Here is a 12,298-nt window from a genome sequence, read left to right on the forward strand (position 1 = left end):
CAATAGCTTAAGTGGATATAATGGATTAATATTTTTTAATGTAAACTGCTTGGAGGTTTTGATGGTGAAGTGGTGTATAAATCTGGTTAAGTCAGTGAACAACTCATTGCCATGGTTCCTTCCCCACAGTGCAATAACAGCAATCTTCTAACTAATCTGAATTGTGCACTGTTGGCTAAAGGACACTGATATTTAAGCACAAACAAAAACACAGACCCACAGGAAACAACACTGGCATTTCATGCCTAGGATAGTCAGGTGAAAAAGGGCTAAAGGTAAAGGGATCCCTGACCATTAGGGTCCAGTCATGACCGACTCTGGGGTTGCAGCGCTCATCTTGCTTTATTGGCCGAGGGAGCTGGCGTACAGCTTCCGGGTCATGTGGCCAGCATGACTAAGCTGCTTCTGGCGAACCAGAGCAGCACACGGAAATGCCGTTTACCTTCCCGCCAGAGCGGTACCTATTTATCTACTTGCACTTTGATGTGCTTTTGAACTGCTAGGTTGGCAGGAGCAGGGACCGAGCAACGGGAGCTCACCCCGTCGTGGGGATTCGAACCGCCGACCTTCTGATCGGCAAGTCCTAGCCTCTGTGGTTTAACCCACAGCGGGGCTCCTTTGTCTTTAATAGTTGTGTAGAAAAGGGTTTGGTTGTGATTTTGTTCTGCTGCCATTTATACTGAAATCCCCCCTCCCCTGCATAAGAGCTCTGTACTCTTTTTCATCTGGCCCCCAACTCTAAAAATATGCAGGAAATAAGACACCGACAATGCAGTCCTTATATATCACATCTACTCCGAAGACCCAGTAAGTTCAATGGAGCTCATATAGGATCAGTGGAGTGTGTATAGGATTTCAGCCTAAGGAGGTTTTACTTCCAGCTCAAGACTGGCAGGTTGATTCTAAGCCAAGGCCAATTGTTGCTGTTATGCTTTTTAAAAATAATAATAATGAAATGAAATGTGACCTGTGTGGTATGGTTTGCGATAAGATCCCACCTTCCCATTTTTACTGTCAAGTGACCTTGACCCTCTCTTCCTCATCCTTTCTTCCTTAAAACTAGCTACTGCACAAAATGGATCATGTGAGCCTTACTGATAAGTTTATGAAGATCACTGGTGGTGTAAATCACAGAGGCGTCCGGACAGATATAAATTCCAGGGCATCTCTGAGCTGGGGGAAAAGGAAGCTTGTGTGAAAGCAGCGGTGAGGAAAGAGAGTCGACTTACGGGTGGAAAACAGGTAGGTGTTCTTTGTTGTGATTACAGTTCTTGCCTTTTTGTGCCTAGTTATAATATACCAACTTAGCGATATTAGTAACAAATCTTAACTCCAGCACCGCACGCAATCCTATGCATCTAAAGTAAGTTCAGTTTGTTTTCAACGGGACTTGTTCCCAGGCTAATGCTCATACGATTGCGACCTAGGGCTGTAGGTTGCAAAACACACCTGGGAATGCACTCTCACTGAATTTAGTGGGACATACTTCTGAGCAGATATGCACATAGACTTGCACTGTAAGATGCTTGCAGGAGGAAGCGAAGTCGTTAAGAATCCTTTGGAGGCTATTACTGATCGGATGCCTTTTTAAGGTCCTCATTCATTGATACACAGAAATCAAAGTTCTCCAACTGTACTGCTGCATTGTGAAGAAGCAGATTATGTAGAGGAATACTGCTGATGGAGTGTATTTTCAATGGAGTTTGTAGGAGCCAACGCCAATGGCTGAGGTCCCTTCGCCCCCGTCCCCCAATATAATATTTGAAGGGGTCAGCCTCCCCGTCAAAAAGTTGATGGGCATTGCCATTCAAATGGTGTGTATGCACTATGTCTTGTGATTGATGTTTTATTCAAATTGGCACCCCAGATGTACTCCCCAGCTGATCTGTTTCTTCACAATGCAGTAGTACAACAAGATAGTTCTTGCTGCTTGCAAATCCCTCAAAATAAAGGCCTTAGTAACAGAATAGGCCTTCACAACATGGGAGCTTGCTATGGAAAGAGCAGGTGAAAGATTGCACCTTGAAGCCCACCTTTGCAGGTCTTACTGTTCTCTTTTTATGTGCATCTTCCCCCTTTTTCTAACAATACCATAATTTTCGACGGCACCTGGACCCACTAACATAGGTGTGTACATTTTCTCTCTTCCTGCCCCCACCTCCAGGACAGCAGCAGCATCTCCTCGGTGCCCATTAAATCATGACCGAAGTATCAATGTGGCAAGACTGTGAGATCAAACGTGAGGATTCCATTATGGGCTCCGGCCACAAGGACGATAAGGGCAGCTTTGGACCTGACCCGCTATCTCCCACCTCTCCCATTGGCTCCCACAAGTGCCCATCTCCCTCGCCACACAGCTCCAAAGAAGTCTGGAAGAAAGGAGGGCGTGTCTTCTCCATTCTACTAGCCATCAATTTGGTGCTTCTGTCCTGCACACTGGTCAGCGGTGGGGCTTTCCAAGAAGTAAAGCTGCATGACTATGATGTCTTTTTCATGCTCATCATTGTGATGCTGATCAACATCGCCTGGATGCTCTTCTACATCTTCAGAACCTCCCGGCTGCAGGGTGCCATTCCTTGCAAGGACAACCATGCAGGGCCCATCTGGCTGAGAGGTGAGCAGGAAGCGATATGATGCTGGGTGGGAAGGACAAGGCGTAAACATGATGAGCAAGTGGGTCTTATTCCCATGGGAATGGGGCAAATCCATGAAAGGGGTGCTGCTGCATTCATAAGAACATAATAAGAGACAGCTGGATCAGGCCAGTGGCCCACTGTAGTACATCAACCTATTCTCACAGTGGCCAAGCACAGTCCTGCCTATATTTAATCAAAAATCTCAACTGTTCTCTAAGTTCTGTGAGACTTACTATTCTGTTGAGAGCCGTAAGCAGGCAATACCTTCAGTGTCCAAGAAGAAAGCTAGGTAAAAAGTTATGTCACATTTGGTGTGGCAGCCAGAGGTGATGCCAGGATCTGGAGCATCTAACCCAGGTTCATGAGTTTTCAAAGCAAAGCCGTTGATCCAGTTCAATCCCTAACACACACACACACACACACACACACACACACACACACACACACAACCACTTATCCTCCAATGCTTTGGAGAGCATTAAGGAGGGTGGATTTAAGAATTACAGAAGCAAGCAAGTGACATACTACTGCTGGGGAGGCTCAGATGTCTTGTCTGCCTGTTAAATAGAAAATGGCGCAGTGCAGATCTTTTGCCAAAGGGGCCCAGCAGAAATCTGGAGCCAGCTCTGAGTACCCGTGTATAATCAAGGACTTGGAAGAGTTGGAGCTCCATTTACTGAGACGGATTCTGCACCCTGACATTGAGTTTGGACTTGATTTGCTTGAGGCAACACACACACACACACACACACACACACACACACACACACACAGGTATTCCATTTTATAAAAGCAAAAATAACCCAATAAGACTCCTGTTTCAGCAGACTGGTACATTGTGCATGAAATTCCATTATTGTTACTTTATGTGGGCTGCTGGCATAAAGGATCCATGGCTGTGGGTAAAAATACAAAATAGAGGAACTATAGGAGTCTAGGAATCTGATGTGCATGGAATGTGATTGCATTTTCTTTCCAAAACAGGAGGCTTGGTCTTGTTTGCAGTCCTCTCGCTGGTAATGGATGCTTTTAAAACCGGATATTATTCCAGCTACTATAAATGCCTGTCACCCATCAGAATAATGTTTCCAGTGGTACAGGGTGTGTTTGTGATCACTCAGGTAAGTTGGACTCTTCTTTTGGGTACATAGGAGATGGTCTATGGTGGGGGAAGCCAGCCTGGGACTCTCCAGATGTTGTTGGACCCCAAATCCCATCAGCTCCAGCCAGCATGGCTAAGGCTTAGGGAAGATGGGAGTTCAGATCTTGCTGTGACTGGTTCACTGAACCCAGCACATGCAGCAACCTTAGCTGAGACGAGGAAGCAAAAGGAATGGGTGGTGGCAAGTTCTTTAGCCTCATTAGCTGTGCTTTACTGGAAACTGTTCTTAGTTAGGACATTGTCTGCTAGGAGGACACTGGATAAAATTATGCCACTGTTTCCTTTTTGTGTGGCCTCACAGCTGCCTGGTTAATATACTTGGAGAGCCTCTTGTCTGTCTTTTGTATTACTTTTAGACCTGGAAAGGTTAACATTCCTGTAGAAAACATTCTAATGGGCGCAGGAGAATCTGTCACTAATTAGATCCAGGACACTTCCAATTATGGGGTTTTTTTTTGGGGGGGGGGTTCTGAGTGTATTCTGCAACATGTCACTGATGCTGTAATTGTGCATTAGTGGTGGATTTATACTTGGCTGTCCACGCAGCATCCTGCTTCATTAGTTTAACACTCTTCTACAGGAATGATGTATAGAAACAGCTGGGTGGGAAATGAATCCTACAGCCATTTTATATTGGAAGGGCAAGGATATTAGTAAGACTAGCCATGCCTTTAAGGCCCCAAAGTGATCCTTGGGAGTTTGCGAGTTTGCATAGCTTAGAAGTGGAAGGAATATTTCCTCTATAAGCTGGGTGAAGGGACAGAAGTTACTAAATAGGATAAGAAGAGTAAATGTGACATCAAATTTCTTTGCTCTCTTTTTTTGCCTCTTCCATTCATTCCCTGCCTACTTTGGAATGTCATTTTAAATATATATACTTCTTCCCTGTTCTAGACTGTCTTCCTCTGGATGTCTGCCCAAGACTGCATCCACAAGCATCTGAATCTTACCAGGTAAATATCCAGGCCACCTAACCGAGTCTGTCCATGCTGCTTTGTCATTTTGTTAAGCCTCAGCCTAGGCTGGCTGAACAGAGAGACGAGGGCCGAATCCTAACATGCTAGCCATGACATCATCATCAGTCATGAAAGACAAGAAGGGGATCTGCAAAAAAATGCAGGATCCTGTTCCGTCTTAAAGGGCTCTTTGAAAAGGCCAGCCAAAGACATGTTGCTGCTTGAGGTAGAACAGCAAATGATATCATCCTCTCAAGACCAGCCACGTTATTCTGGGAACTGAGTCAGAAAACCCCACAAGTATCTCTCCCCCTCCCTGGCAGTAAATATACAATCATAATAAGTAAATAACAACTTGCTGCCTTCTCATGAATCCCAGAATTGGTTGCCTGAAGAGGCTGTCTTGCTCTACCTAATGGTGGGTGTCCTCTGCAAGTTCCTGCTCTTTAATGACTCCAGAGGATAAGTTACAAGTAGGTAGCCATGTTGGTCTGCCGTAGTCGAAACAAAATAAAATAAAGTTTAAAAATTCCTTCCAGTAGCATCTTAGAGACCAACTAAGAAGTGTGCATGCACACGAAAGCTCATGCCAATAACAAACTCAGTTGGTCTCTAAGGTTCTACTGGAATGAATTTTTTTATTTTGTTCCAGAGGATAACTACATGATGGAAGATCTCTTCTCTCTGCCTGTTGCTGTTGTTGGTCTTAGCCCTCCTGATGGAAATAGCTAACAGCAACAACAGCAGCTTAGAATTTTTATATTGAGCTTTTTTTCAGTGCTCCGAAAACCCACCTCTTGCATTTATTGTCATGGCAATATTTACAATACCTCTATAAGCTTGGCCGGTCCTATTGTTTTGCTATTCCAGAAAGTGGTGCATAATCCTGTAATGAACAGAGTTTAACTCCATGGTTCCACTCTTTCTCTTCCTACAGATGTGGCTTGATGCTCACGTTGACCACCAACCTAGCAGTGTGGATGGCAGCTGTAACAGATGAGTCAGTGCATAAGGCTGAATCGAAGAACCCAATTGCAAATGTTACACACAGAATGGGTAAGCGGCTCAAGCAAGGCAATCCGTTTAGAATAACTTAGATTAAAACTCACAAGGCTTGCTCACTCACACATTACACTGAACTCAGGTACAAGCTGTCTCTGCGCATCTACAAGTGGTTGCATGAAGCAATGTATACTTGTAGATTTGCACAACTCGATTACTGAGTACATGGACTGCACACCTGGTTGAATGTTAATATGTGAATAATTCTACTGGTGTACAGCTCAGCTCCTTATGTACACAGATTATACACTTGTCAAATGTTAATGTATGGACATGCCTACAGTGCAGTGAACAGTCTTACAGAGAGCAGTTTCATAGTGGATCGTTTTACAATTTTCTTTACTTTTGCTTATATTAAAGAGCAGTTTACCCAAAAGCAGACTTCAGTGGAAATTTCCATGGAGTAAGGTTGAAATTAGGGTCCCCACTTCTTAACCAGCCCATTTCTGCCCTATCTCCTGAACATTCCAAGGCCAGGAAAAATTAGTTGGGTAGCGGTGGTGTTTCTTTGTTTTGTGAGGTGCTACATAGATTATTGTCCTCCTTCTGCACCACAACTCACAAACTAAAAGACTCTTCCTGGGAAGACATCAGGAACAGGCCTCGGCCTCACATGCTCCCATCCCTTCCCTGGTCTTCCTACTCCGTTCTGGAAAGTATGAGAAGTGAATCACCAACAAAGGAGGCCTGCTGTTATTTGAACAAGAAATCTCCCCAGCCACCAAGAAAATAAACTGTTTCTAAAAGGGTAGTCGGCCATTCAGTCTCTCATTTAGCTCCTGTAAGAAGGGGTTGGGAGGGAGAGCATGGGCTTGTGTGAGTGAACCTAAGGGCCCCTCTTAGTCTCCCTCTCTGAGGATGATAACATCCAAAGAAAGCCAAAATAATCTCTCTCTCTCTCTCTCTCTCTCTCTCTCTCTCTCTCTCTCTCACACACACACACACACACACACACACACACACACTCCTGCCCCTTCCCCTACCTCTTAGCCTAACTAGTTTCAGAGTTGTTGGGAGAGGGGACATCTGTGTGTATCATTTTGACCACCACAGAGGAAAAGCAAGATATAAATGCAATGCACAAAGCACCTGTAGAGTTTTGAGAGGGCTTGAAGAATCATGGAGATGGCTCTGAAGTGGCAGCTATCATTTCAATCCCATTCCAACAAAATTCATATATATTGCAATCTTTGGCTCGTTTCTTCTCAGAGTCCTATTTTGTTTAAAGAACAAAAACCTTTCACAGAGCAGTAAGCAGCCCCTAACAAGCTTGTTTTCTCTTTGTTGCAGCTCTGTTAATGATGAGGGCGGCCTCGCCGACAGAAAACTGTGCCTGCAAAAGCCAACTCTGCAAGATCTTCCAGAATGGCTATTACTGGCTGTACCCCTTCAATATCGAGTACAGCCTCTTCGCTTCCGCCATGGTCTACGTCATGTGGAAGAACGTTGGCCGCCTCATTGACTCCCATGACAACCATATCCACCAACTGAAGTTCAAGCTTTTCAGAAGGACTTATTTTTTGGGCACCATCGTGGGGTTCTTGGTCCTTGTGACGGGCATAGCGGTCCTGATTGTGTATGAGATTCAGGTAAATTCAAAGGAAGACTCTAAGAGGACCGACCAGGTGCTCACTATGTATTACGGCTTCAACATCGTTTGCCTGAGCCTGATGTCTGCCATCTGCATCGCAGGCTCCATCGTTTATAGATTTGACAAGAGGGACATGGACCATCACAAGAACCCAACCAGAACTTTGGATGTAGCGTTACTGATGGGTGCAGCCTTGGGGCAATATGCCATTTCCTATTACTCTATTGTGGCCACAGTGGCCAGTTCACCAAGGGACACTATAAATGCCCTCAACTTGAGCTATTCCCTGCTGATGCTTGCTCAACCCACTTTCCAAAACATTTTCATCATTGAAGGCCTGCACCGGCAACCCCCAGAAGAGGAAGACAAAGTTGACCCTCAGCAGAAGGATATCTATGGGCTCACTTTTGTCAATATGAATGCAGTATCGCTCCGTGTCCCTGAGAGTTTGAGTGCTCTGCCGCCCAGCGCACTGCCAGGGTTAGCCATTCAGACTTCTGAAGCGAGGCGGTCCCTTAAAGCCTCCAAGAAAATGAACTGGAGAAGAAGATTCCTAAAGGAGATCTCAGTGTTCCTGCTCTTGGGGAATGCCATTGTAAGTAAATCAGCTAATTAATTTGGAAAATTTCTTATTCCTTAGGGGGGGAAAATACATAGCAGCAAAGCATGCAAGGAACTCCTGCTCTGAGGCGGGGGGGGGGGGATGTAGATGTACATCTTGAGTATTTCCTTTTATAACCAGTTATGGTCATGTTAATTACACCAACACATTTTCACGTGTGACAAAAGATGTAGCTGTAGGGTGTGTAGTGGAGTCTCTGATAGAACTAGGTGTTAACAAGAGACATGGAACTCTAGTAACAGTGTGCTCTCTCTCTCTCTCTCTACTAACAAAACTTACCATATTTTTCCGTGTATAAGACTAGGGTTTTTCCCTAAAAAATAATGTCAAAAATTAGGGGGCGTCTTCTATATGGGGCCATCTCCCCCATTTTCTTAAATCTGAGGCCCCCCCCCCCAAATAGGGGTGTCTTATACATGGGGGCATCTTATAGAAGGAAAAATACAGTATATTACACTGTATATTTTTTTCTATACAGGGCTCACCCACACTTCCTTCTGTGCCATGCTTTCTAGGCTTTCCAGATCCAGAATTTCCAAGCTGTTTTACCTCCTTCCACTGCTTTCCCCTGGAAAACCAGCATTTTTCTGCTGCATCCGAGCAAACCTTTGTTCCGATTCAGTGGTAAAACCCAGGTCTCCCAGGGAAAACAGTGGGACCAAAACAAGTGCTCAGATGTGGGCCTGGAAATTCTGTGCCTATATAGAAAACACAGCACAAAAGGAAGTGTGGATGAGCCCACAGAGTGGGAGAAACGCATGGCATGACGGCATCATCTGTGCTGTTATTTTCAAATGCTATTGAGAAGTGAGCTCCAGGTCTCTTGTAAAGCCTAGTTTTCGCCCTTTATAGCTTGCTGATATAAAACTATGTAATACAGAGGGTGGGATGCGGGTGGTGCTGTGGGTTAAACCACAGAGCCTAGGACTTGACGATCAGAAGGTCGGCGGTTTGAATCCCCGCAACGGGGTGAGATCCCGTTGCTTGGTCCCTGCTCCTGCCAACCTAGCAGTTCGAAAGGACGGCAAAGTGCAATTAGATAAATAGGTACTGCTCCGGCGGGAAGGTAAACGGCGTTTCCGTGCGCTGCTCTGGTTCGCCAGAAGCGGCTTAGTCATGCTGGCCACATGACCTAGAAGCTGTACGCCGGCTCCCTCAGCCAATAAAGCGAGATGAGTACCGCAACCCCAGAGTCGGCAACGACTGAACCTAATGGTCAGGGGTCCCTTTACCTTTAATACAGAGGGTGCTTACAGATTCCTAATGTTCTTGTGTGGTTTTTTTTCTTTCTTTCCCCAAACAGCTCTGGGTCATGCCAGCATTTGGAGCCCGGCCACAGTTTGACAACAAAACGGAGCTTGCGTTCTACGGTTACCCCATGTGGGCTGCCATTGTGGACATCTGCCTGCCATTTGGCATCTTCTACAGAATGCATGCAGTGGCTAGCCTACTGGAAGTCTACATCATGTCTTAATCGGAACAATGAAGAGTTTCTTATAAGGACCTACACTATCATGCCCCTCCCAGGACTGGATGATGCACTTAATTGGGGGGGGGGGGGAGGTTGAGTTTCACTTTGATGTCAGACCCTGGTGATTAGTGGGCTAGCAATAGCCCACATGTACCCTAGTGATTTTGTTTTTCTTTCTTTGTTTTCCCATGTGTGTTTTGTCGTTCTATTTAAGTGCCTCCTTTTCTTCATCCTACTAAGGGTTGTTCATCTTTGATTACTTTTCTCCCCCCCTCCCCCTACCACCACAAAACGCTGACATGGACTGTTTGTAGCCTGAGGCTAATTCCTGGTCACTTTAAGGCCTGTTCAGTCAACCAGTCTAGGGAAGGTCAGTTTGAAAGAAGAATCAAGTGAATGTTGAAGCCAGTTAAACACTCCGCAGTCGTTTGGATGACTTTGTAGGTTCCTGTTGTCCCCCCTCCACGGAGACTAAATGCAGCGGTTATTAACGGCCTTGGGGAGTATGACCCTGTTGGAACTCACACGATAAGTATAAGGCTGAAGTCCCAGAGGTTTCAGTGAAACTTACTTGCTGTCCTGAATCAGGGCCTGCAGCGTGCAAGAGTGTAGGGTTGTGCTTTCAAAAGGGTATTGAGATATGTTAGTTTTTAAAGGTAGCTTAATAGTTTTTTTAACGAGTCTATTTTTATATGAAAAAATATTTATTGATTTTCATTCTGACAGCACACACACACACACATATGATTGAATAGGGGCATTGAGGCAATCACCATTGAACTCAATACAATGGCAGCGCCTAAAGTGCAGGCCAGGCATGCTTAAAGAGGTCAGAGCCTCTTCCTCAGCTCAGATGTTGTAGGAAGCAGGGTGTTCATTGTTACCCTTGCTTGGCCTTCAAAGTCGACTGAAAATTATTGGGTGAGGTGTCTGCAAATGTGTCCTACATACAGTGGGATTTGATGGCTTTTCTTTTCAAAGTCTCCACCATCACCAGCTTTTAGTCCAGCCTTCCAAACCTAGAGGCCTCTGGATTTATTTTATTTTTTACTACAATTCCCATCACCCCTTGCCATTGTCTAGTCTGGATGGGGCTGGTGGGAATTGTAGTCCAAGGCATCTGGAGTGCATCAGGGTTTTGGAAGGCTGTTTAAAGTCAATGCAAAGCTTTGGAAAGCCTAACCTGCTCAAGATGCTCTTCCATATTGGTTAGGGCCATCATATATGTTACAAATCCTTCATAGACAATATACAGGGAATATTCTCTCAATGGAAAGTCTTGAGGCTCATTCAGTTAGAATATCCCTGCTCTTTTTCAGTTGTTATTCAAGCATCCCCGCCCCCATGAATTTTGAATGACTGTCAACATGTAAGCAGCCCAGATAGACACTCATACACTTGTGGTTAAAATTTAGCACATCTAAATCTATGCCTTGGTTTAGTTACGTTCTTCCACTGGAAGCCACAGCTGCAACATTAAGATGGAGAGTAGAGGTGATGGTTCCGTCAGCTGATTCCATTCCCCCCAAATGTTTGTAGATCCAGATTTACTAGGTACACACCTACATGCACTGCCAGGATTTTAAAAAAACCATGAAACTGTATTCACAATGGAAAGAAATGTCTTTTGCTGCTTAAAACATGGAGGGCGGGTGTTGGAAAATCTAAAATGAACAAATAAATGAAAATCATGTTTGATTTGGGTGAGCTTATTCTCTTCTTTTGAAATGCCTTAAGGATCAATGCAGAGGGGTAAGGTTGGGTTGGGGTTTGAGCTGATTTACTGCGTCAGATACCAAAAGTCATTTAAAAGTTTGGAGTCTACATTTCCATGGATACAGTTGGGGGAAAGAAACATTTTTGTGCAGTAGTAAAAATATTTTAGCTGGAATCCTAAGAGTCAGCATAAGTTAATGGAAGGAAGGTTCCCACTGTTCCCCCTTCACTGCACTTTAAGGTGCTAATGTGAACACACCCTAGGATAGGGCATTGAGGCTGCTGAACAGAAATCACCAAAACAGCTTCGCGGCCCCTCAAAAATCCATGTCCAGGGCCATGGTCCCTTTGCCCTGTCCCATGCTACGCCCCTGGCCCCTGCAGACAGACATAGCCATGGGCAGTGCGTACCATAGTTCATTATCTAAATCCTGGTTATATTGTCAAATATACAATGAAACCCGATTTTGTTTTCCGAAGTTAAGCCCTGCTTCCCTCAAGCATTTGTAAAGAGACAACCGAGTTGCGTTTGGCTGGCATGCAGGAGAGAGCATTCTGTAGAGTTCCACCTAGATTTTGGAATTTCCTTCTGAGGGAGGCCTGCTTAGCCTTCATCCCCAGCGGCCCTCTCTCAGCTTGCAAAGATTGGTCTCTTTCACCTCCTGAATTCTACCTGCCCAGTTACTGTTTAATTTTTATTGGCTGTCTTCTTTTGATCTCTGAAGTCTTTTTTTAAATCATGCATTTTTACAAATATCTATTGTTTACCTCATAGTGAGAGTTTCAACAGAAAGATGGAGAGTAAGATTTTAGAAAAAGAACTAAGCAGGTGGTTTTTAAAGGACACAGTTAAACACACTGTTTGCTGATGGTCCTTACATGCCATTTTGTTTGCAGGAGGCGCTAGCGCAATGTTTGCCAACCTGGTGCCTTCCAGATGTTTTTGACAAAAAAAACCCACTAGCACCAGCGAGCGCAGTCAATTCTAGTCCAAAACCTCCGGAGAGGGGCATCAGGTTTGCAGAGGCTGCCCTAGTGTGTAGCCGCTGGTAGTGTTCTGTGTACATTTCAGGGCTGCTCTC

General features: G+C 44.8%; 1 protein-coding gene across 1 annotated transcript; it reads left to right on the top strand.

Moving 5' to 3' along the window:
• The first annotated feature begins 429 nt into the window (after nt 1-429).
• OTOP2 (otopetrin 2) lies at nt 430-11,198 on the top strand. The gene is made up of 7 exons (XM_028716824.2): nt 430-1,242; nt 2,165-2,614; nt 3,621-3,757; nt 4,693-4,751; nt 5,692-5,810; nt 7,107-8,002; nt 9,333-11,198. Exons 2-7 carry the CDS (start codon nt 2,200-2,202, stop codon nt 9,501-9,503), a joined length of 1,797 nt encoding a protein of 598 aa, XP_028572657.2. The 5' UTR covers nt 430-1,242; nt 2,165-2,199; the 3' UTR covers nt 9,504-11,198.
• Nucleotides 11,199-12,298: the final 1,100 nt, after the last annotated feature.

The sequence above is a fragment of the Podarcis muralis genome, chromosome 2 (assembly GCF_964188315.1).
Source record: "Podarcis muralis chromosome 2, rPodMur119.hap1.1, whole genome shotgun sequence".
In the NCBI taxonomy this organism is placed as follows: Eukaryota; Metazoa; Chordata; class Lepidosauria; order Squamata; family Lacertidae; genus Podarcis; species Podarcis muralis.